This window comes from Siphateles boraxobius, unplaced genomic scaffold (assembly GCF_051911475.1).
Source record: "Siphateles boraxobius isolate OS27281-9 unplaced genomic scaffold, OSU_SipBor_1 11, whole genome shotgun sequence".
Lineage (NCBI taxonomy): Eukaryota > Metazoa > Chordata > Actinopteri > Cypriniformes > Leuciscidae > Siphateles > Siphateles boraxobius.
In genome coordinates, this window is record NW_027508711.1 from 7374392 (window position 1) to 7400200 (window position 25809).

Below are 25809 nucleotides of genomic sequence, written 5' to 3' on the forward strand. Positions count from 1 at the left end.
TATATTTGGTAAGTAGCCTATGTTTCAAATGTTTTTTGTTTTTTTTTTTTTGCAAGGGGCGCCATAAGATTAATCTCAAAATCGATTGCGCCTCGAAAATTACTGACAAATTTACTTAAAATGTTGAAAATCGCACTTCAAAATTCGTAAAATGAATGCATGAGTCTAGTATGAGAGACTGGAGGAACAGTATATTCAAGTTCACGTTTGTCTGACAACTGATGATGCAGCGCGTCTTATCCAATGAAATAATGACCTGAATCTGCTCTATAGACACTTTCATCCGAGTGTCACACTGCTAGACTCTCAGTTCTCGCTTTATCATATTAGAGAGCTGTTACGAATATCCCTGGATCAAATTGCCAACATTTTGAGAAGTTTCTGACTGTAAATTAGAAATGTCCACCGACAGAACCGACTCACCACTTCTCAGAGCTCCAAGTGAGCAAACTGCAATCAATATGGGACGTCAGGGAGGGTGAGGAAACTTTGGGTTTTATTTCTTTTATAAACAAATCTTGGTTTCTCTCAATTATATATGCTTAATGTATGTCAACTAAATTTGCTAAGTGGTTGAAAATACCTTGAAGTTAGAGAGCTTTTATTTTTTTTATTTTTTTACTGATTTCTTCTATAAATAAGCAGAAATTTTGCGTAAAAACATAAAACAGCGCTATACATTTGAAGTCCTCACTAGCAGTGCTTCATGCAAAAATATGCTATAATGTGTTGTGTAAGAAATATAGGCGTTTTTTGTCATCGCAATGTTTTTGTTTCTGCGTATCACATCATTGCATATTCATAACTCAATACTTAAAACTTAAAATTATATTTCACACCCCAAAAATGTTTTATTTAAAAACATTTTTTTTTTATCATTAACTCACCCACAAGTTGTTCCAAACCTATATTAGTTTCTTTCTTATTTTTTCTTTCTTCTGTTGAACACAAAAGAAGATATTTTGAAGAATGTCGGTAACAGTTGACTTCCCTAAATGTAGCCCATCAACTGTTTGTTTACCGACGTACTTCAAAATATCTTCTTTGTGTTCAACAGAAGAAATAAACTAACACAGGTTTTTAACAACTTGTGGGTGAGCAAGTAATGACAAAACTTTCATTTTTGGTTGAACTATTCCCTTTAAATGCCCAAGCTCTATTAATCTGTTTTCCAGACTGTTTTTTTAATAATGTAAACCGCAGTTTATCAAAAGTCTGTCCGCTTATTCATCTTAGCGTCATTGTTATACTTTGTTAGTGTTGTAGCTTTATGCCGCCACCACAGCATGTAACTCTTATTTTATTTGTGTTTTTATTTTTATGTTATTATTATGTTTCAACAAGACAAACAAACAAACAAGGTACATTATGAAAATCTCCGAATATAACAGCAGTTGTTCAGCCTCAGGTTGAGCATAGCATGTGACTCGTATGAATCCACTGGCTCTGTGTTTCTCCACAGATCTAACAGTCGGGCCCTAAAGGTGGCAGGAGTGACTCTGCTGGCTGGAATACTGATCGCAGGTCAGGCCTTCACCGCCTACATGGTGTACAACCACAGAGAGCAGCTCAACACCCTCGAGAGACGCAACGACCGCCTGCATGAGCTCAGCCAGAAGTTTGGTCAGACAACTATTACCATCTTATGGGCTTCCGTTCATCATACTTCCATTTAAATCACCATTGCTCTATTAGAGGCATATTAACTCTGGCTTTCTTCCCTTTTTGTGCAGTCATGCGCAGTCAAGGGGTTCCCATGAAAATGCAGCTCCCTATGAGCTCCCTCGCTCTGACGCTTGACGACTCGCCCAAAGAGAAGGTAAAAGTCATTTCCTCTTGGTCGGGCTGTAATGTGAACTGGCGGCCACGTGGTGTCAGGATTGAGTCAGAAAATCAAATCAAGTTTCTCAGACGGGTTTGCTTTAGAAATTGTGACACTATCGGTCAAAAGTTTGGGATAATTAATTGTTTAATGTTTTTGAAAGAATTCTCTTATTCTCACCAATGCTGCATTTATTTGATCAAAATACAGTAAAACAGTCAAATAGGGAAATTTTATTATGTAATTTTCTAATTTAATGTTATTTTAAAGTGTAATTTATTCCTGTGATTTAAAGCTGAATTTTTTATCATTACTCCAGAGTCACATGATCCTTCAGAAATCATTCTAATATGCAGATTTACAATTTTCTCAGTTATTAATAATACTTCTTATTATCAATGTTGAAAACAGTTTTTTGCCTGATTAATATTTTTGTGGAAACTATTCCCATTAAAAATTTTCAGGTAAGATTATTTAATTGGAAAATTCAGAAATTAAATAACATATATTAAGAAATTAATACTTTTATTCAGCAACAACGATGTTAAAAAGAGAAGCCTGAAAAAAGAGGAATTATTATTAATAACTGAGCACCAATAACAATTGACAGTAAAGGAGCAGCAAATCAGCATATTAAAATGATTGAAGGATCATGTGACACTTAAAACAGGAGGAATCATGCTGAAGATTTATTTTAAAATTATTTATTTTTAAAATACATAACAGTTCTTTCAAATTTAACATAACTGTTTTTACTGTATTTTTGATCAGATAAATGCATTCTTGGAAAGCATGAGAAAAACATTTCAAAATCGCAATTATTACAAACTTTTGACCGGTAGTGTAGAAACAGCAAATGATAAATAAAATAAATAAAAACATACAATACATAAATCCTGGCATCTACAGCTCTCTCATGTGTCATTTGTCTATATTTCAGGATTCCCCTTCCTCAACTCCCAAACCAGGTATCAAGATCTTGTCATTGTCAAACAGCAGATTTAGTTCTCAGCAACTGTATGTCCTCACGAATGCTCTGTTCATTTGTGTCCCACAGAGCCCAGTGTCCAGTCCCAGTGCCTGAAGGAGGCCGCCGGGCTGGTCAAGAGTCCCCTGCCGTCCTTCCGCCCCAGGTGTGATGAGAACGGGGACTACCAGCTCCAGCAGTGCTGGGATCAGACTGAGTGGTGCTGGTGTGTGGACAAGAGCGGCGTTCAGACTCCTGATTCTCTGACCAAGGGTTCTGCTCAGTGTCCCGGTATGAGCTGAATACTTCTCTATACTGTGGCATAGATGAGAACTTCTGTCATCATTTACTCACATTACTCAAGTTGTTCGCAACCTGTCTGGATTTCTTTCTTCTACTGAACACAAAAGAAGATTCATATTTTAAACGTACTCAGTTGTGTAATGATATGTAGCTCTGATATAAAGCATGCGTCACTGTTCTTTATTTTAGCTGATACAAAGGTGATGGAGCCTCTGCTGGGGAAAGATGGACACTGAAGAAGAGCAGTGAAGACTTCTTAAATATCATATTCTGGTTTCTTTATCTTTAACTTTAACAGCTGAACTTTCACATTTACTTAAGATTCATAGCTTGGTTTGAGGTAAGCATCTTAGCTAGATATTTTGCTGTCATGAAAATCTTAAAGATCATTGTGTTTCGCATTGTACTTGTAATAATTACAGACTTTAATAGATCATCTATAGCAGTGTTGACCTTTCATAAAAAAACTTTCACTTTAATAATAGAATTGTACTATTGTTTTTGTTTTTTAAACTAACATTTAATTACCTTTTATTGAATATTCGTTGACTGGATGATGAGAGATAACTATTTTATGGAAGGATAGAAAACGGATGATGGATAGCTAACAAAGATGACCAATAAACTTAATTGCTAAACATTTGTGTGATCTGTTTGTTTTGGACAAATACTGGACTAAGTTGTTTAGCAAAGGCTACGTTTGATGGGAATTTCCATGACCCAAGGGATACTTGCAAATATTTTAGGACTAAATTTAAGACTAGAGGAAACGCACACACATTTATTTTATTATATGTTCAAATTCTGGGTATGATTTTTATGTTGTGGGTCAAATTGATCCTAAGTGGATTTAATACAATTCACTGACTTTTTTTGTTGTAAAAACATTTAACGTTAATACTTCTCAAACATTACAACAAAAATAAAAATGAGAACAAACTGTTTTTACAGCTGTACTTAACTATTTAATTTAACCATTCCTTTTAAAAAAATGAATCTTATGAACAGAATTGTAACTATTTTTGTTGATTTAAAATTTTGATCTCTTTTAAAAGTTTTATTTTATTAATAAAATGTGCTTTCCTGAAGCTGAAACAGCAGAGCATGGCTCCAGAAACGCAAAATCATGCATTCAATTTCCAGTGAAATTAACAATCTTAAATGTACACCTTTAACGCAATGTATATTTATTTGGATAAAAGTGTAAATTTAAATAACCTCAAAGGGTTAGGTGAGAAACTGACATTATATATATATATATATATTATATATATATATTAATTTTGGGTCACTGCAGCTGTGAATAACCATGAAATTGTGTCATACATTTTTCTAAAGAGAGCAATTTGAGATTTTATTCATTAAAAAAGAACATTTTTCTTGGAAAAAATAGCTTGCATGCAAAGTATGTAAAGGAATCTCTTCAAAAACACATCACGCATTATAGCAATAAGCGCAAAGGCAAAAGCACAAAAAAAACCTCAATATTGATAACTACTGTTTTTAAAGAATTCTTTACAGAGACAAATGATGCATTACAATATGGATTACACTTTACATACATACCACTTGAATTCAATACTGCATCTGAAAACTGCGTGAGAAGTAGTTTTCATGCTCTTATTGGGCTACTTCATGTTTTCTATTTCACTTCCATTGGCTGACTTCCATTATTACTCATTACAAGCAGAAGTGGTAGAGTTGAGAGTGGATATGTGCAACATACATTTCTTTGAAAAACGATATCAAACATTTCAGCAACTCAAGTCCAGCAACACCTGATATTTGACAGGTACAGGAATTGTTCAATGCCAGACGTAATTTACAGAGTGTGTTGAGCCTGATTGTAAACCCGTTTTAGTGCAAACTTCAATTAAAAATAAATTATTGGCAAAAATTTGCATGTAACAGACAGAACATAAACACCAGAAGCATATGAAGGACTGATAACAAATTTTTGGCCATTTGCACCATCATGAGGAATTTGGGTATATATAAAAACAAGCCGTTGTAACAGCACAGCACTCACTAATTATAAATAGAAAACAGCCTAAAACTGCTAACCAGAGAAGCTCAATTATTTTATATACACAAAGTGTCATTTAAATACATCCAGTTATTCTGTGGTCTGATGAGTGGCACCCTCAGTTGAGGAGGTACATGTTCAAGTTCTTGAAAGAGGCACTGTTTTTCAGAGATTGTTTTATATGGCTCCCTCTATCTCTTCCTAAACGAGCTGAAGTAGTTTTTGATGGTCTGCTCGATGTTAGGCACTTGATAGCTCTGAGCGGCATATATGCCTGTGCATGTTCCTACAAGAACTCCCAGGATCGCAGAGGAGCGGAGCTTCGCCACCACATACCCAGCCAAAAAGCCCTTGAGGAAGGGAGAACTGAGCACACTTCCTCCCTAGATTGAGGAAGAGGGCAAGAGACGGAGAGTGAGAGAGAAAACAAAGAACTTCATTACGCAAAATGATCATACAGACCCTTTTCACATTTACGGGGTTAACTTACATTTACTAATGCATTTCTACAACTTTCCAACAGAGGCAAACTAGAAAGTAGAGCCGCTGCAGCTTCCAGAAGTAAAAATACCATTCATTTTCTCCATAAGGGAATTGATTTTTTTTGTATAATAACTTATAAACCTTTAAAAGACACACCAACTGTATACTACAAGGTTGCTAATCGATAGTTTATGCTTTTATTGAAGCCACTGTTTTCACTTTTTTATTTTAGTGATTTAATGCCAGAGTAATATAAGTAGAGAATTGAGAATTTTCATTTGTATTATTATTATTTTAATTAAATATAACCACGCTAGATTAACAATGTTCCTTGATGCGACAATACGTCATCACAGTCTGTGAAAAGGGTCCAGAGTTTGACAAAAATATACTGAACTACTATGGAAAAATATTTTTTAAAGAGAATATCCAGCTAGATATATCCGTAACCTTTAAAGACATTATTTTTTGGATACTATGATTTTGACCCCACTAAAAACGAAGCTTGCTTTATGATAAATTTGATTTATTTTCTTGGCAAATTTACATACATGTAAATTCACCAACAAACCAGTTTTTTTTTAAGAATTTAAAATGTACCTTAACACTATTTCATCCTCAGTAAATAACAAAGCAAGTAAAACAACCTCCATTTGTGATGACTTTAATTTGTACACTCTAACTGACGTATAAAATAACATGAAGAAAAATGCGTTTAAAAGTCCTGCCTGTGGAATTCCAACCCCAACTTCATCCTCCATCCGACGCTGAAGGTCTTCGAGCTGGCCTTTCAGCAGAGACAGGTCTTTCAGCTGCCGGAATGGATCCTGTTCAAGAAACAAAGACTGAGAAATGTACTGCAAACAAAAAAACATTTTCATAGTGGTTGATGGGACTGTCAGCAGAATGAGTCATCGCGGGTGTGCCTCCAGAAAAGGGATTGTAATTGTATCTTACATGTTTCATTAAAAATATATATTTAAAAGACATTTAGGGATAGGGGTAAAATACAGGTTCTATAATAACTGACAGATACGTGACAGGGAAAACACATGTAACAGAGTTAATGTCTGCTGAACTGGCCAGTGTCACTAACTCAAACACTGAACTGCAGAATTTGTTTTCTTTCCGTTGTTTCGCGGACACTAAATGTCATAAGTAGCTAAACAGTAATCGAGAACAGTATCAAATATACAGAACTTAAAGTGACCTGTAAAAACTCTAATTAAATTCGGTAGTACACCAACCTTGTCCGCCATGACTGCTTGCGCGGGATCAGCGATTCTGAGCTCGATTGAGCAACCTGAAAGTGGAAAGTATATAGATTCCGCTCTAAGTTTGATTACATTGGTCTGTCTCATTCTCTTCTTCCTTTGAAGTTTTAATGGCGGTTGCCAAACAACGAAATGGTGAATTACCGCCACCGATTGGTATGGAGTGCGGATTCGAACGTCATAGACTCATACATAGACATCATGGACTCATATGCCATACTGTATATATCCTCTCCCACTCATTAAGATATTGAAAAAGACAACTATAACACTGATTTTGTGAAATATATGCTAATTTAAAGTGTATTTTTATCTTTGCATACATTTTTTCCATGATCCTTCTTTCTGACGCTGTTTCTTCTCGCCAACACTCCTTCCTGTATTATGTTTCCCCATTTTATAAAGTGTACCGTTTAGTCTTGTGTATACAAATCTTACCCTTGATATTATTATTATCTCATCTCTCCTGTGTGTGCCTGCACATCTAATCTCTTCCGTCATTCCCTCTCTTCCTCCCATTGTTTTTGCCACCTTTCCTTCAACCTTTTGACTCAATATTTCATAAGTGCTTTAAAGCATGACAAAAGATTAGGCATATTTAAACATAATCATTTAATAATTTAAAGTAAAACTTTTTATTTGACATTATTACAAAGTGTACTTTTTAATAGTGTGCTGAAGTGTGTTAAGAAACTATCATGAAATGGGTGCTTTTATTTCATTAATATTACATTGTCTGCAAGTATGCCTACAGTTTTAAAATATATATATATATATATATATATATACATTTAAAGGGATAATTCACCTAAAATGAAAATGTCGTCATCGTTTACTCACCCTAATGTTGTTCCAAACCTGCTTGAGTTTCTTTCTTCTGTTGAACACAAAGAAGATATTTTGAAGAATGTTGGTAATAAGGCAGTTGACGATAGACATTAACTATCATTAACGTTACTTGTTTTCATACTATGGACGTCAATATCTACCGTCAACTGTTTGGTTATCAACATTCTTTACATTATCTTTTTTGTGTGTGTGTTCAGCAAGAAAAAGAAACTCATACAGGTTTGGAAAAACCACAAGGCTGAGTAAAGGATGACGATTTTTTTTGTTGTTGTTGGGGGGGGTCGTTGGGGGTGAACTATCCCTTTAAGATTTGAAGTACACTACAAGTGCACACTCAATACATTTAAGCGCACTTCATATTCAAAAGACAATTGAGACTGGAACGGTTTATGCTTTATTTTCAGACTGTATGAAATTATTTTCATATTTCAACAACGATGTGACCTATTTTATAACTTACATCAACTGTGTCTTAGACATAGGCCTGCAATGTACATAAAATATAATTATAGCAGTATGCTATCGTTACAGTAGCCTATTCCACTGATTATAAACGCGCGCGCCCGTCTCCATTTGTGACTGCAGAAGCAGACACACGCTCGCGACAGAGAAGTCGTTGCCGTGGCAACCAGTCCAGAGTGATGATGCAAATGGAGGCTGGACGATGACGGACTTCGCTTGAATTCATGACGGGAGGAATTAAGGTGGACCAACACAACGCAAACCACAAACCTTTACACCCCACAGCTCTTTACTGACCACTACCATTTCTAAAAATAATATTTCATGTGCGAGTCATATGTTTATATTATTGTGTTTATAACACGCCCTCGGTATTTAGTAACATTAGCTTGCTAATCTCATTAAATCACATCATAAGATGTTTCCCACAAACGTTTTATGAAGTCTAATGAAGCTGTTAGATTACAAATTATTTAAAAAAACCCTCTCATAAAACAATAACATAAACTCTAATAGCATATTTTGATAATGAATACATAAATGGCTTTTAAATGTACAGAAAGTTAAGCAGTGTCAAAAATGAGAATTTGTTGCACTCTTCACATTACAGATGGCTATTCTCTGCCTCACTGTGTGGAACAGATCGGAGACTGTAATTCTTCTCAGGAACACACGTCACAGTTTGTGCCCTGTTTGATTAATGAAGAAAAAAATACTTCAACCCTTTTTGCTGTATATAGTCTATATTTCCATATGTTCTTGTTCTCCATTTATAGTATTTATTTAGACCTACATTATTATGTCCAGCCATCCTTAAGGCACCACCATGAGCTTAGGGGGGCAAAGAGAGCCAGCGAGAGAGGGATGGGAAGGGGGGCGAAGGAGGGGGAATAGCTGCAGGCATTACTGAATTACAGAATCCACAGACACACACACACACACACACACACACACACACACACACACTGACATAGAGAGAGAGAGAGAGAGAGAGGCAATCTCACAAACAGCATCACTCTCAGCTTGACGGACGACAGTGAACAGAATAGGGAAGAGAACAGAAGAGCAGCATTAGGCAACAAGACAAAGATGAGGTTGATTAGACAGCAGTGAAATTACCTGAGGAGGAAATAAAAGAGGGGATAGACAGAGAGAGGAAAATAGGAGTGTGGGTTTTAATCCTTTTGGCATGTGAGCGTATCTCTGAGTGCAGTGGTCACCCTGTGTGTGAGTGTGTGCTGCAGAGTTTGTTGGTGGTGTTGGGACGTTTTGAACTGGAATGTATCTGAACTAACCTCAGGAGACTTTCGGGAAGACACCATGTTGGGCAAGGATTACATGCTCGCCATCATCATCGTCAACTATGATGGTAGGTACACTTTCCCCTCCTCTTTGTTCTCTCTCTGCTTAGTGCACTCTCTACTTCTTAGGTGTCGAAGTGAGCGGAAGAGTTTCTCTTCATCTGCAGACATTGTCTGTTGTTCACATGCTCCGCCGCTCACTTATGACTTTAACTACAGGTGCTGTGTCATACTAGACCCACCCGACTTTTTAAAGACCCTGTTTTTGACGGACTTGATTTCGCTGGAATTAATTAATGGAGTTTTGCATCGATTGGTTTTCACACTCAAAACCAACACAATCTAAAAAAGTTGAAATTGAGAGATTTGCCTGTTGATATTGTTGAGGGCCAGGCAACAAGCGTTCATGGACAATGTCACCTGTGGGGTTTTGTTGGGATTATGCATCTGTTGGAGGATTAGATTATGGAAACATGGCAGCATAATTTGCCCACACAACATGAAGCAGTATATAGACCAGGAAACTTTCCATTGATAAGTGGTAGAGCTTGATATTGTTAAACTTTGGAGTGCAATCATTTTGAATAATTTATACAAAGAGCTCCAACTGAAAATACTTAATGTAGATTAATAATTGTTGCAGCGACCTGAGGTAGTGTCAAAAGTGATACATTTAACTATTATAATCAAAACAATGTACCTAGTGAACCGTGATGCTAAAAGTTGCTTCCATAAGTGTTCAAATGAAACTTCCCAGATGATGAAGTTAAAGGCTAGTGGTCTGATATGTTGAGTTTTGCTTTCAGAAGATAATATTAATGGGATCTTAGATGGTTGTTGACCAGTAAACCATCACGTTACATGATATAATATTCATATTCTGTTCACAGAATATGGGATGGAGCTGAAAATGTTTCAGTTGGAAAAAAAGTTGACGTCCTGTGGTGTGACATGCTTAAACTCCATCTAAAACTCTATTGATGAAAATATTATTGACATGTCTGTGTAAAAATTATTTATTCAGAGACTACATGGAATATGTCACAACAACAACAAAATAATGTCACATCACAGGACCATTTAAAATGAACTGCTGAATGAAAAAAGTTTATTATAATGGTGAGCCTGAAATATACACCTAAAATATCAGAGGACCCAAAATATACACTTTGTTTTATAGACTCATATACATTTTAACCTAAAACGTGATGTTTATAATAAAAAGGACACATTTTGTGTCAAGTAGACCTACCCAGTATCTGTACAAAGGGAGAAACTGTCCTCACCGCGTCCTACCCACGTCATCACTCTTAAAATAACTTCTGTTAAACACACAGAGAGAGGAGTGTGTGAGAATGAATGTTTGTATGTTGTCTCTCTAGGAGAGACATTGAATGATGGAATAGCTTCTCCAAAAGCAAAGACATGGACACTAAGGCACTCAGACACAATGCTGAATGGTGCTGAGTGAACGCTGATGGCAGGAGCTCCTATTGATGTGCAGGAATCGATCGCATTTGCTGCAAATTTTCTTTACTTAATCAATTTTGTTGTACTTTCATTTACTGAAATGCTGCCTGCCTCCACGTGAGGATGTCTTCATAAGGACGTCCAAAATAAAATGCTGTGTCTTGCTTCTTGATTTATTGAAGGCCCAAGGATTAAGTCCCAGATGGATTGTTAGATCCACCTCTAGTCTTAATCTTCCCGGTCTGACCTCACACGGACATGACTGAATTGGGATTATCTGACCACTGACATAACGCCATTGGGATTATTATTATTATTTCCCCAGATGTAGCTACAGTTCTCTCTTTCTGCTCTCTTTCTCTCATTTGTCCTGACAGATTTCAAAACTGGAGCTTATATGGGAGCTTTGTCCTTTTCTTGGCTTTCGCAATATTCCCCCCATTCTTCCAATAGTGCCTCTTGGGTTTTTAAAACCAGTTTATAATTAGTTATTAAACAACTGCTTTTTCATAACAATGCAACTGTTAATACAGTGCTAATGCTAATACAGCGTTAGCGGCACTGTGTTGTTTGGTACCACAAAAGCTGGGCTAAAAGTATGATATGAAATTGAAAATTCAGTAATTTCAGTAGGAATCCATGCAGTCGGGAATTTTGCATGATTTTGTAATGATTACAAGTTGTCCACGTGGATTCACCACACTGATCAATAGAAAGCTGCTTGGTTTGAAAGAGACTTTTCTGACTGAAAGCAGAAAAAAAAACTGAGGGCTGTATACACAGAACAAACTAAGCGGACTAGAAACAGGTGTGCACCTAAATCAATAGCCATGGTAACAAATGAGGAGCGGGGAAGTGGGGAACAAAGGAAATAGGAACAGAACACAGAAAAACAAAATTGCCATGATGACCAATAGAAAGCTTATTGGTTTTAAAGTGTCTTCTGTGTGAGATGTGCTTCATACATTTCTATACAAAATTGGCATTACACAATGGACCAATTTCCCCCCAAAAAAATTTACTTAAATTTTTGGCAATGTGTTGCATCTTAAGCCTGTAGTATAGAAGGGTTATAATAACCCAGGGTGACAGCAACCCTAACCAAGGGTTAAGAGAAGAGTAAACTCTCTCTCTCTCTCTCTCTCTCTCTCTCTCTCTCTCTCTCTCTCTCTCTCTCTCTCTCTCTCTCTCTCTCTCTCTCTCTCCCTCTCTCTCTCTCTATTGTACATTCATCTCAGTGTTCTTTAACTCGTACAGCTTTACTTTGAAAGTGGTTGAATTGGAAGGCGAAAAATCTATTGATTGCAATCAGTGCCTTTTATTACAGTTGTTTCAGTGGCTCATGGGAGTCAGGAGTGGTCCGTTCTGATTGGCCACATGAGAGCTCTCTGGTAAAGACATATTGTTTTTTTAGACTCTTTAGTTGCCTTTGGTTACTCTCAAATGTATCTGGGTGTCGAGTTATGTGTCCTGTTTACTATTCAAATAGTTTTTCCGGAATAATTTCAAAAATTTGTCGTGCTTGAATTGCAAGTACCAGTGTTAATATTGCTTAAACAGGTTTAACGCCAACTCATATGTCTTGTTGAGGAGGGCTGCTATTACTTTTCTAAGACTTTATGCATACAATAGGGAAAATAAGACCATTTTTGTAAGCGGACACTTTGCAACCCCCTAGCAATAACCCAGAACACCCTAGCAACTGCATAACATGATAGCATTATCCTTTAAACTATTCAGGCTGTATAGCAATGGCCTGGCAACCACCCACAACTGGCATTACGCGCAGGCAAGCACTCTTCAGGAAATGTAATCGAACATTAAACTCTGAGATGCAGAGTGCCAAGTAATGAACATGTATTAATGTCAGACTTTGTCAACATGGTGCCACTTACAGTGAGGTTTTCTTGCACCAAATTGGACATAATTTGGCTCAATCATTATATAACAGTTTCTGGACTGATCAGGCAGTGCAGGTTTTCTCAGGAGATCATCAATAATTCACAAACATCCTCTTCTCAACCCCTACACCCACCAATCTGTTGTTATCGCTTCATCCTCATGCATATAGCCTTGAAGTTGTTAGTGGGTCCGTGATGGGAACTGCAGCACCACCTACGTGCGAAAAGCTGTGATACCACAATTACAGGAAGTGTTGCCGTGTCTCACTGTAGCTGATTCACAATACCCTTAAGAGTTCATAACCCACACTTTTTCTTGAAACTTGCATTTGAGATTCGTATGTCTGCAGACAGTATTACTTGATGTTTAATGTGATATAATGTGTGTACATTATGCTGCAGGTTTCATTTGAAGTGAATCGGCGTCAGAATTACAGATGAGTTGTATATTAACAACTTATAATATCCATCAATATTCATCTAACTGCCCCTGAGCCTGAAACAAGTGATAACCAATGAGGCATCTGTGTTTCAGCATGGATCCACTCATTGCACTTTTATTAAAACTGCCTTCAGCTCCAAACACAGACAGTAAGAAGACATCATTTCAGGTGCACCGAATGGGGACCAGAATTAGACTGAGAATAACCTTTATTCTTCCTTCAGCCTTTTTCTGCCTGTGTTTTATTTCAGCTGACAGCACAGCTGGCCAGCCCAAAACACTAAAAATGTCATGGTAACACAGTGCGATTATTATGGCCTGTCAGAAGCGGAGGTGAGGGGTGGCTTGTGAAAAAGAGGAGTTCGATCTGGACATGATTGATGATCTCTTGGGTGGGCCGGAGACACACAAGCATTCACAAAGACGTTTATATGCTGCCGCTGCTTGGAAACGCTGGAAAACTACTTGAATTTCACTCGAAAAAACCTGTACGAACCCTAGCCATTAGATAAATCAGCTTATAAGTGTAAAAATGGTCATCTAGTAAGCCTCAGGACTGCAACAAGTTTAATTGGACTGAAGCAGATTTGAGGTGTTGGTTTAGAGGTTTAGTCCTTTGTGTTGTAAGATTATTGTGGCTTTAACAGAACTCTCCAAGCTCTCAAATCTGTTGAAAGCAAAGCAAGTGAAAGCACATCCTCTCCTCTTCACTTAGTGCCCTGTCAGTCCTGTTTATATCGCACACTCTCAGAAAACATACACTACCGCTCAGTTGTTTGTGGTCAGTCATTTTTGAGTTTATTTTTAAACAAATTCATAATTTTATTTTTCAGAAAGAATAAAAAAGGTTGGTATGCATACACATTACATTTTTGTAAGTTTAGGAAGACACTAATCTGGTACAGTATCAATGTTTGGACTTCAAACATTATTTTAACTTATACGATAAAATCATAACTGTGTGCATTGTAAAAAGACAAGCTCTTAATATAACTACACAAATACAAACAAGTAATGAACTGTGATGATAAAAACAACAACAGCTGCATAAATAAATTCAGCAAACAACAAAACAATAAGCCTGTAGCACTATCCGCATAATTTATTCATGTTGCAATGCATGCTGAGAGCTCACAGATCAGCGGTTCAGCATAATGTGGGTAAAAAAAAGGTCCAATATCTATTGTCAAGCACAGCTCACAAGAAATCATTTAAAAAACCAAACACTCGTACTGATGTGTGTAAAAATCAGTTCTGACTAGTGTATATAAATCATAAGGGCTTCCTCAACAAATGAGAAATGTCACTATGAGACTGTCTGTGTCATTGAATGTCAGAGACAACTCTTATACCCGTGCCCAGGCAATCTCGTGTCACTACTGACCCAGTTCTAGTACCACGCTCACACGCTTACAGTCTTGTTTTCTCCCCAAACGTCCCCTCCAGCGTCCTGCATTGTTTTGTGAGAGTGGACAGAGCTCTCCAGATGCATTGTGTTAAATGATTCTCTCAGGCTAGAGATACATTTAAGACACATATAATTCAGCTGACAGAGCTGCTCTTTCCTGCTGGCTGTTCTGCCAGTAGCCCTATGCCTTTGTCTGAGGCACTAAATCAGAGACGTGACAGGATGGCTTTGACACACATAAACACTGTGAAAAATGCTTTACCAAGAGAAGAATATGAAATGCTACAGTTTAAACCTGCCAATTGGTTCTAACAGTACTGTAAAATGTTTGGTTGATGAATTACTATATCATTTATAAAATGATGTAATATTAATTTTCATTAATTTTTTTGTTGTTGTTAGTTGCCTTATATTTTACAGTGAAAATCAACACAAGGACATTCCTTGAGGTCCCTACATGATGCATCACATCGGATTATATTTTATTTACGTAGTTGTTTTTTTTTGCTATTTATTTAGATTAGGGTCTTTAGTGTTACATTTTATGTTGTTTAGGTCATATTAATTTCATTATTTTAGTTACCTGATGGTGGTTTGACTTTGTGTGACTCTGTGCATACGCAGTGAGGAAGAGATGATAACAAACAGGTGTGATGATCTATGTGAGTGTCCATGACATCTGATGACTGGCGGGAAACTAAGACAAAGAAATACATGTGACTGATGAACACAAACTGAAAGTCCAAGAAAACAGAAACTAAGAACACGCAAAACTGTGTGTGTGTGTGTGTGTGTGTGTGTTTGTGTTATTTAATACTATTTAATCAAATGAAAGATGACAAGAAATGTGCCCACCTTTGCAAATGACAATCATTTCAATTCTGTTAAAAAATAGTTTTTTTGCTGAGTTCTACATGCACAATTTCCATGTAAAACTAATAATAGGTTTATTAACAAAATAACTAAATGTAGATTAACAAAAATAATCTGTAACACTTTACAATAAGCTCTCATTTGTTAACATTAGTTAACATGAACTAACTTTGAACAATATATTTTTACAGCATCTATGAACATTTGCTGATATTAGTTAATAAACGAATTAATAATCTCATAAAATCTAATATAATTGTTCATTGTTTGTTCATGTTAGTTTACAGTGCATTAAGTAATGTTAACAGATACAACTTTTGATTTTTAATAATGTATTAGTAAATGTTTAAAGTAACATTACTTAAGATTAATAAACCCTGTATGTGTATTGTTTATCGTTAGTTCATGTGAACGTCTCGGTTACGTATGTAACCCTCGTTCCCTGAGTAGGGAACGGAGACGTTACGTCGGATGACGACGAATGGGGTTTCGCTTAGAACACCTATCGACTTCGAGTATTACAAAACGAGCCAATGGCAAGGAAATGCCATGGGTCTGCGTAATTTGCATGGCGTAACTCCGCCCCACCTCGTGGGTATAAAAGGAGGACGCCGGCAACAGGCAGATATGTTTCTTCGCTGAGGAGCCAAGACTGAGCTCAGGCGATCCCCGCGGTACAGCGGAAAGTGGCAGGCAGACGTAACGTCTCCGTTCCCTACTCAGGGAACGAGGGTTACATACGTAACCGAGACGTTCCCTTTCGTTGTCACTCCGAGTTACGTCGGATGACGACGCATGGGGTTACCAGTCTAATCACGCCACCTTCTCAGCTGTCTTCCAGTGCCCTGCGTAAATCTGAGATCCCTGTCGTGAGACTGGCACGGACGAAGGACTCCTATTTAGCACAGGAATACCAAGGTACACTGGGGAGCATATCCCAAGTTCAGGGGAAATATGCAATTACTGCCAACCCAGAGGGGGGGGACTTAGAGAATACACATATGACCCGAAGGAGACATATGGAGAACACTGGGGTGTCCAGCCGCAGGTGGAATATTTCAACCCCAGGGGAGGCAAGGTGGCTTGCCAAGGGAAAGACACATGCTCAAGAGGCTTACAGTGGAAATACACATGTGGGGGTCGCTCAGGGGAGGGACCATGCACACGGGAGGCACCTAGCCGACGCACAGGCAATAGACACTGGCGCCAACGTCAGGAGTGCTGGAGGAACTCAGGGGTTTTCGGGGAAGCTCACCTGAGGAGAATATCGCACGTATCCAGTCCGTGGAGTGGAATGGCGAGCAAGCGAAGACACCTGAGCGGGTCCAGTACTAGCTGGTTGAAGCGAGTACATGAGAGGACACTGGCTCCACTCGGAGATTGTAGAATCTGGCGAATGTGTTAGGTGTCGCCCAGCCTGCAGCTCTGCAGATGTCTGTTAGCGAGGCGCCATGCGCTAGAGCCCAAGATGATGCCACACTCCGGGTGGAGGGGGCAGTCACACCAAGGGGGCACGGTCGACCTTGCTGCTGGTATGCCAAGGCAATGGCGTCCACTAACCAGTGAGACAACCTTTGCTTGGAGAGAGCCTTTCCCTTCAGCTTCCCACCATAACAGACAAAGAGCTGGTCTGAGGTCCTGAAACACTGCGTCCTGTCTACATAGGCGCGGAGGGCGCGTACTGGACAGAGCAGTGCCAAGGCTGGGTCTGCCTCCTCCGGGGGCAGCGCTTGCAGGTTCACCACCTGGTCCCGGAAGGGAGTGGTAGGAACCTTGGGCACATATCCAGGCCGGGGTCTCAGGATCACGTGAGAGTAAGCCGGCCCAAATTCCAGGCACGCTTCGTCAACGGAGAATGCATGCAAGTCCCCCACCCTCTTGATGGAGGCCAATGCAACCAGGAGCGCTGTCTTCATAGACAGGAACTTAAGCTCCACTGATTGCAAAGGCTCAAAGGGAGCACTCCGCAGGGCAGTTAGAACCACTGAGAGGTCCCAAGAGGGAACGAGAGGAGGGCGAGGAGGATTCAGTCTCCTCGCTCCTCTCAGGAACCTGATGATCAGTCGTACCTTCCAACAGACTTACCTTCGACTGGGTCATGGTGTGCGGCAATAGCGGCAACATAGACTTTCAGGGTGGAGGGAGACAGCCTTCGCTCCAGCCTATCTTGAAGGAAGGAAAGCACGACACTAATCGAACATCTCCGGGGGTCTTCTCGGTGAGAAGAGCACCAGTTGACGAAGAGGTTCCACTTCAACGCGTAGACGTGTCTCGTGGACGACGCTCTAGCGGAAGTGATGGTAGCCGCCACCGTAGGTGGAAGGGTACTCAAACCTGCTTCGTCCCGTCCAGGAGCCACACGTGGAGGTTCCAAAGATCGGGACGAGGGTGCCATAGGGTGCCCCGTCCCTGAGAAAGGAGGTCCTTCGTCAGGGGAATCGGCCAAGGAGGTACTGTCGCGAGGAGTACTAGTTCGGAGAACCAGGTCCGGGCGGGCCAGTACGGCGCGACCAGAATGACCTGCTCCTCGTCCTCCCTGACCTAGCGCAAGGTCTGCGCAAGAAGGCTCACTGGGGGAAACGCATACTTGCGGCCCTGCGGCCAGCTGTGCGCCAGAGCATCCGTGCCGAGCGTGCCCTCAGTCAGGGAATAAGTCTGGGCGCAATGGGTCGAGTCGTGGGAGGCAAACAGATCTATCTGTGCGTCCCCGAACTGGTCCCAAATCAGCTGGACCGACTGGGGATGGAGTCGCCATTCTCCAGGGAGTGGCTGAAGCCGTGAGAGCTCGTAGGCTGCACAGTTCAGGGCTCCGGTGGAAATAAATGGCATGAAGCGACCTCAGATGCTTCTGACTCCATATGGGGAGGTGGCGAGCGAGTTGCGACAAATGGCGGGAGCGTAGACCACCTTGATGGTTGATGTACGCTACAGTGGCGGTATTGTCTGAGCGGACTAGTACGTGTTGGTTCTTGAGCACGGCCCGGAAGCGGCGCAAAGCAAGACGTACGGCCAGCAACTCGAGGCAATTGACATGCCAGAGGCGACGGGGTCCTGTCCAGGAGCCCGCGGCAGCACGTCCATTGCACATGGCACCCCAGCCCGTGGAGGAGGCATCTGTCGTTACAACAACATGCCGCGAAGCTCGTTCCAGGGGCACTCCGGCCCGTAGAAAACTGAGGTTCGACCACGGGGTGAAGGTCTGACGGCAGGTCGGAGTAACTGTTACTCGGAGGGTGCCGTGTTGCCATGCCCACCTCGGGACTCGGTCGCGAAGCCAAAGCTGAAGCGGTCTCATATGAAGCAATCCGAGCGGCGTTGCCGCGGCTGCAGAAGCCATATGCCCAGGAGCCTCTGAAAAAGTTTCAGTGGAACCGCACTCTTGCCCTCGAACTGTCTCAGGCAAGTCAGCAGTGACTGCGCGCGCGCTAGCTCGTAAGCTGCGCGGACATGGCGACCGAGTCGATATCCATACCGAGAAAAGAGATCCTCTGCACGGGGCAAAGTTTGCTCTTCTCCCAGTTGACCCGAAGGCCCAGACGAGCTAGGTGCCGAAGCACTAGGTCCCTGTGTTCGCAACCTGAACTCGAGAGTGAGCTATGATCAGCCAGTCGTCGATATAACTCAGGATGCGAACCCCGTGTTCCCGAAGGGGAACAAGGGCAGCCTCGACGACCTTCGTGAAGATGCGAGGAGACAGGGCTAGCCCGAAAGGGAAAACCGCGTACTGGATGCCTGCCCCTGAAAGAAAACCGAAGGAACGGTCTGTGTCAAGGAGAATAGAGACATGAAGTAGGCGTCCTTCAGGTCGATCGCTGCAAACCAATCCTAGGCCGTATGCATTCGAAAACGCGTTTGAGCATCTTGAACGGCATCCTGTGAAGGGGGCGGTTCAGCACGCGCAAGTCCAGGATTGGCCGTAACCCACCGGTTTTATTGGGGACAATGAAGTAGGGGCTGAGAAGCCGGCTGACCTCATCTCGGCTGGAGGGACAGTCTCGATTGCGCCCTTCGCCAGCAGGGTGGCAATCTCTGCTCTCCTGATGGGGGCATAGCCACCGACAAAAGTGGAGCGGACTCACCAAGTGGGGAGGAGACCGTGCGAACTGAATCGCATAGCCGAGCCTGATGGTCCGCGCGGGACAGACGGGGAAGCTCTAACCAGGCTCCCAGGAACTGAACCAGCGGGATCATGCGACCACAGGCGTCCCCCCGGAGGGGCAGCGAAGCGGAGTAACTGGCCCAGACGTGGACGGCATAGCGGCCCGATGTGGGGGCACAGTTAGCAACCGCGCCCTGGCAGAGGGGCCAGGGGAGGACCAGGCTGGTCGTCCCGCGGGGGCCTGCTCTGCCAGGGGTCTGGCGACAGAGGGGGACAGGGGCGAAGCGGTCCGTGGACGGCACACCATGTCAACCACCTCTGGGAGAGAGGGGGACGAGGAGAGCACGGCTTGTGGGCGGCGCTCTGTGACGTCCGAGAACTCTGTGCTCAGAGACGGGAGAATCAGCTCTTTGGAGAATAAGGATTCTTCCCCGGCCCTCCCCGGGGAAAGGAGTGGTCCTGCTACCAACTCCTGGAAAGAACTGAGTCCCATCTCTGAGGAGCCCAACTCAAGAGCGCCGCTTAACCCGGCGTGTAGCGGGGTGCGGGGCTGGAGAGGACTGTGGCGTCCGACCGCGGCCTCCAGAGCCGACCCGGGTGAACGGGCGGGGTGGGAGCCGCGGGGGGGCGCCCTCGGCAGTGGGCAGACCGAGGGATCTGAGCGGACGGCGGGGCCGTCGGGACAGAATCAACCTCAGCCTGCTCAATCGCCGAGGTGCCCGTCTCACGAGCGCCGCTTAACCCGGCGTGTAGCGGGGGGCGGGGCTGGAGAGGGCTGTGGCGTCCGCCCGCGGCCCCCAGTGCCGGCCCGTGAACGGGCGGGGTGGGAGCCGCGGGAGGGCGCCTTCGGCGGTGGGCAGACGAGGGATCTGAGCGGACGGCGGGGCCGTCGGGACAGAATCAACCTCACTCTGCTCATGGGCGGCTGAGAGCTGTTGGGCAAGCCCTCAACCGCACCGCCGAAGAGGCCGACCTGGGATATGGGAATGTCGGACAGACGGGTCCGCGCGACATCCAGCACATCAGACAGGTTCAGCCACAGACTGGTGAGCATCACCTGACCCAGGGAGCGTACGGCCACTTTCGTCGCTCAGAGAGCAAGGTCAGTGGCGGCGCGCAGCTCAGTGAAGAGCCCTGGGTCAGTCCCGCCCTCGTGCAGGTCCATGAGCATCTGGGTCAGGTGGACCAGCAGAATGACCATGGCATGCAGTGAGGCGGCTGCCAGTCCCGTGGCGCTATAGGATCTCGCCACAAGCGTAGACGAAAAACTACAGGCCACGGGCGGGTGCTTAGGATTGCGCCGAGAAGAAGCACTCTGAGGACACATAGCATCGCAACAGAGCGTTCAGCCGGGGGAACCCCAGTGTACCCAAGGGCAGCGGCCCCATCGAGGGGAGGAAAGGCGGATGAGATCAGCGAGCGGTCCTAAGAAGACAAGGGGGTCTTCTAGGACTTCGAGATCTCATCATGCACGTCCGGGAAGAGAGGTATTGGGGTTTGCCACGGACGAGGGTCGGCGGCCTTACCCAAAACCAATCGTCCCAGGAAAGCATGGCCGTCATCTCCGGATCAGACTCAGGCACAGCCGTATGCACACCGGAAGGTGGCAGCTGTGACGAGCCCTCACTTCCAGAAGACTCAAGCCCACCTAGTGATGCTGCAACAGACATGGCATCTTCCTCTGTAGCTTCAACTGAAACACGCGGGCCACCAGAGGGTAGACTCGCGGGAATCAGCAGTTCACTAGCGGGCACCGTCATTGAAGAGGGGGGCTGGGGTCACGGACACATAGTCGGCGCCTTGTTCCAGACCGTAACCCTCAGGTCACCCTGGCCACCCGCCGAAGATCGGGGGGTGGATGAGGGGACTCTCACTCTTGCGAGTTCACCGAGTCTCGACCTATTTATGACGCGATGATCACGTTCCCTTGCGAGAACATGAGTCACCCACGAGCGCTGTTCAAGCATGATCAAACACACTAGACAGCGCTCGTGCCCATCAGAGTCCGATACCAGTCCGCTGCAACCAGAAATGCACGGGCGAGCCGTCTTTAAAAAGACGTGCCGCGTGCGAGCTCTTTTATGAGAGGAGAGAAAAAAAAACTCCGCGATGTTGAAGCGCACAGGGAGACACACACACACTGGCAGATTACTGCACAGATCAGCAGGCACTGTGAGCTCGCTGCAGATCGCCGTCACACCAACACCGGAGAGAGAAGCTCGTCTCGTAGAGCGAAGTCAGAGATGACTGTGGAGTGAAGAAATGCTCTTGGCTCTGAAGCGAAAACATATCTGCCTGTTGCCGGCGTCCTCCTTTTATACCCACGAGGTGGGGCGGAGTTACGCAATGCAAATTCCGCAGACCCATGGCATTTCCTTGCCATTGGCTCGTTTTGTAATACTCGAAGTCGATAGGTGTTCTAAGCGAAACACCATTCGTCGTCATCCGACGTAACTCGGAGTGACAACGAAAGGGAACTAATGACAACGAAAGGGAACTAACAGATACAGAAGTTACATATAGGAAATGTTTGTGTGAGAGGGACAGGGTGATAGAGTAAGAGATAATACAAATGAACATTAGTCCAGCTCTTTTTAATAAGACCGAGCTGCTTTTAGATTTGACCTCATTTTAGGCTGTGTCATGTGGGCAGATTAGGGACTGGTCTGTCTCTCATGAGGAGATCTGAGCCCATCACTGCAGTGACCTCACCCCAGTGTGTGTGTGTGTGTGTGTGTGTGTGTGTGTGTGTGTGTGTGTGTGTGTGTGTGTGTGTGTGTGTGTGTGTGTGTGAGGGCTGCTGGCTCTGTGTTGAGAATTGTAACATGGCACATTTACAAGAATCTTGTATGCTGCCCTCAAACTAGTATGTGAAATGTTTATAACTTTTTATTTCAGGTACGGATTAATGCAGTAATCCATTCTCTTTGCAGATAACATCTGGAATGATCATAGTCTGGAGCTGGATTCGGATCTGCCTCCAGGATGGCGCACTATACGTGACAGCACTGGCACCTATTATTGGCACGTGCCCACGGGCACCACTCAGTGGCAGCATCCCTCCTACAGCGCAGAGGAGGAACAAAACACCATTAACGGCATCACTGCCAACCAGATCAAGGTGAGATACTCTGATCTGTGTGTGTGTGTGTGTGTGTGTGTGTGTGTGTGTGTGTTCCTGTCAGTCATCACATCTCAACTCTTGATTTCTTCAGACTGCAGTGGATGGTAGGCGGGATTCAAGAGGAAGAGTGACTGAAAAGCCGCTACCCTCGCTGAGCGAAAGGTGAGGGATGAAAGAGTGAAAGTATGAAAGAGAAACGTCTAAGCTATATCGTTTCCCTCTGGCCAGTTATACAGTTCATCAGTCTGTTTTTGTAATCACACCATGGCATGTTTTTGAATCAAGTTTTCCATAGCGCAGTGGAATAAACAATTTCCATGTATGTCCAAAGACATTCACCAATCCACAAAATATTTTGTTAACCCTTAAATACATGTTTTGTCAATCATCGACCTGGATCTATATCTAACACGGATGGATCTCTAACTAGTATAAACTATAAAATAGTATAAAACTCCCGTGGTATTTTAACAAAAATTACAAAAGAATAAAATAAAGAGTATTTCGTTACCTTTTGGAACTTGTAAGGGTTCAATTTGAGCAGTCATCAGATTAAATTATTGTTGCGCAGAAAAATGATACTTACACTATTACATACCTCGGGTCACTAGCTACCCTATTCACATTTACAGACTATTAATTAGATTTAATGAGATATTTTCATTAAAAAAAGTCTTGTAATATTATTTATAATGAATAGATCAAAAGACCAATATTAAGAAGGTTGATGTATAAAAAAAAAAGAATGAGTGGGGAGGGTAGTAAATAACGTCCCAGGTCACTTAAGACCCGAGGTATGCGTTTAAGGGTTAAAAATGTGTCTTCAACTAATTTATCGCGATTGTTTTAATGTGTTGGGTGTAGTAACACATTACCCATGGACTGTGTCAATTTTTATTCTTGATGCTGGCACAGTTTAGCAGCCAAACACACACATACAAGTTAAGCCAAATTATCCTTCTGGTACTCTGGAGATGAAAAAGCACCTTTTCTTTCCATTCGTTCCCTCATTTGTTTACCCCACTATTGAAGCCTGTAGACGTGTAATTGAACAAACACGTTCCTATACCTGAAGGTGGTATTACCTGAACAGATGTCTTCTCCGCTGAAAGAGGCTCTGCTTTAGACAGCCAATCAGGTGTGGCCTTTACAACTGTGGGATGGAGAGTAAAACTTTAACTTTGGCTAACCTCCAAACACTCTGATATCAGGCCATGAGGCCCCAGTCACGCTAATGCTTGAACATAAGCGAGCACTCACCTGGGGAATTATGAACGCTGAGGAGAGTTTCTCCACATTTTGTAGTGCAAAACATGGTCTTTGCCAGTGAAGGACAAAATACTGTAAACACATTTATGTAACAGGCTGGAACGTGCTTTTTTTTTAGTGTCATGTTTGTCATTGACTGACCTTTCCAATGACTTTGTTCAGAGAGCTGTGATTGGCTGCTGCTAAGTTGTTTGGGAATTGTTGACAGCTACATGCAATCACCTTCACATATATTGTCAGCGCCTTGAGGCGGCATAACACAACAGAGTGCAAAATTATACTCATGTTAAGTTCAGATACCATTGATTGTAATACAATTTTAATATATTAATTAGTGTAATGAATTATTCATTTATTTATTTGGTTTCTATTTTATAGCTCTATTTTATATAATTTTCCTCTGAAGGACCTTTGTTTTTTATAGGGAGGAAGTATGCTCAAAATGCTCTGGACAAAGCTGAGAGTGATACTTATAAGGGCTGTTTCTTGTTTACAGGACAAAGCGGTCTAAATAGGCTTTTCTAGAGCATAAATGAAAGTGATTTCAGTAGAACTCCAAACAGGAAAATAAGCGTTCAGCATCTCAAGACTTAATCTGTATTCCTATTTATTTTTGTCTGCTGAAATGAGCCCAGTATTTAATTATTGGTCATTATCATAATGATGTGCTCTCTTGCTCTGCTTCAGGCCCTCCTGGCAGGAAGAGTATTTCTGTGCCAACATGGATCCCGACTCCAAGGTAGAATCATGCTGTGTGCTGCCCTAATACTGTTCAACATGTTCAATTTATGACTGTTTTCTCTGCTGTTAGTCACTGTGACCCACAAATATCACACTTAAGAGAAAGCACATCCTGAGGTAACCACTGAGGGTCAGAGTGGGAAAAGGGCATCAATCAGAGCATGTTTAGTGATTCAGTAGTGTGTGAATGTGTGTGTGCATGTAGAAGGTGGGGGTGCAGGGCTATGACTTCTAAAAGCACAAGGGATGCAATTTTAAGACACAGCTCTATTGAGTCTGTGTAAAATGATCCTAGGCAGGGTCATAGATGCATCCTCTGTACAAAACATTTTGACTTCCATCAGTCACCAGACGGGTACTCAGCAGCTTACTGGTTTGATTTCCTTCAGGAGTAAGAAATAAAATAAAAATAAACTTAACCCCAGGAAGCTTCAGGGGGGTTGTTGTTTAAATTTGTGTGTACTGGGAGTCATATTTGATAGAAGCAAGAAACACTGAGATACGACAATTTAAAACATCCTACCTGTAATCACTGTAATATAAATGGATGTTATCCAGAATGTCTACATGAACTGCATGCAGAATCTATGCAATGCCCACTTCTAATTAAATTATTAAAATAAAAATATTTTGATAAATAACACAAAATGACTTTTCTTGTAATTGTGTCCTTATTAATTGTAATTGTGTGACTAGGTGGTTTACATTTGGTACTTTATATTTCACAGTTTAGACTTTAAATATCACGATATAACTTTATTTCTTGTGATTGTGACTATTTATTAGTAACGTTTTATCTTTTTTGTCTGGTGAATATTTCTTTTAATGTCAACTTTATTTATTTTAATTGTGTGACTACATACAGTAGTAGCCAAAAGTGATGTCTGGGGGGGATATTTGTTTTTAATAACCCTACAAAGTCTGGTTAAACCATAAAAAATATGTGTATTTGTTATACTTTTAAATATGAGGGAAGAACTTGGTTGAGGTGTTTA

The 25809-nt window shown here is 42.1% G+C and overlaps 3 protein-coding genes across 3 annotated transcripts in view; 2 read left to right on the forward strand and 1 right to left on the reverse strand.

Annotated features, from left to right (window-relative positions):
- The first annotated feature begins 247 nt into the window (after positions 1 to 247).
- On the forward strand, positions 248 to 3732 carry cd74b (CD74 molecule, major histocompatibility complex, class II invariant chain b). The gene is made up of 6 exons (XM_077195578.1): positions 248 to 478; positions 1463 to 1623; positions 1734 to 1819; positions 2763 to 2790; positions 2880 to 3080; positions 3282 to 3732. Exons 1-6 carry the CDS (start codon positions 399 to 401, stop codon positions 3326 to 3328), a joined length of 603 nt encoding a protein of 200 aa, XP_077051693.1. The 5' UTR covers positions 248 to 398; the 3' UTR covers positions 3329 to 3732.
- Positions 3733 to 4419: 687 nt separating this feature from the next.
- Positions 4420 to 7041, reverse strand: LOC143701302 (SLC35A4 upstream open reading frame protein). Its single transcript, XM_077194775.1, has 3 exons — positions 6849 to 7041; positions 6330 to 6428; positions 4420 to 5501 (listed from the first exon to the last, which is right to left on the reverse strand). The coding sequence occupies exons 1-3, from the start codon at positions 6960 to 6962 to the stop codon at positions 5310 to 5312; spliced, it is 405 nt and encodes a 134-aa protein (XP_077050890.1). The 5' UTR covers positions 6963 to 7041; the 3' UTR covers positions 4420 to 5309.
- Positions 7042 to 8318: 1277 nt separating this feature from the next.
- apbb3 (amyloid beta (A4) precursor protein-binding, family B, member 3) overlaps positions 8319 to 25809 on the forward strand; it is a 28780-nt gene continuing 11289 nt past the window's right edge. Inside the window, exons 1-5 of the mRNA XM_077195467.1 lie at positions 8319 to 8428; positions 8797 to 9555; positions 22614 to 22801; positions 22896 to 22966; positions 24761 to 24812. Coding sequence (XP_077051582.1) covers positions 9507 to 9555; positions 22614 to 22801; positions 22896 to 22966; positions 24761 to 24812 — 360 coding nt within the window. The 5' untranslated portion in view covers positions 8319 to 8428; positions 8797 to 9506. The remainder of the gene's footprint in view (positions 8429 to 8796; positions 9556 to 22613; positions 22802 to 22895; positions 22967 to 24760; positions 24813 to 25809) is intronic.

What these genes read in the sequence shown, in the direction of transcription:
- cd74b (XM_077195578.1), top strand. Translation starts at nt 399, where the DNA reads ATGTCCACCGACAGAACCGACTCACCACTTCTCAGAGCTCCAAGTGAG. An exon ending in AATATGGGACGTCAGGGAGG is followed by an intron (nt 479 to 1,462) that starts GTGAGGAAACTT and finishes GTTTCTCCACAG; the next exon opens with ATCTAACAGTCGGGCCCTAA. An exon ending in TTCCTCAACTCCCAAACCAG is followed by an intron (nt 2,791 to 2,879) that starts GTATCAAGATCT and finishes TGTGTCCCACAG; the next exon opens with AGCCCAGTGTCCAGTCCCAG.
- LOC143701302 (XM_077194775.1), bottom strand. Translation starts at nt 6,962, where the DNA reads ATGAGACAGACCAATGTAATCAAACTTAGAGCGGAATCTATATACTTT. An exon ending in AAGCAGTCATGGCGGACAAG is followed by an intron (nt 6,429 to 6,848) that starts GTTGGTGTACTA and finishes TTTCTTGAACAG; the next exon opens with GATCCATTCCGGCAGCTGAA. An exon ending in TTGGGGTTGGAATTCCACAG is followed by an intron (nt 5,502 to 6,329) that starts GCAGGACTTTTA and finishes TCCTCAATCTAG; the next exon opens with GGAGGAAGTGTGCTCAGTTC.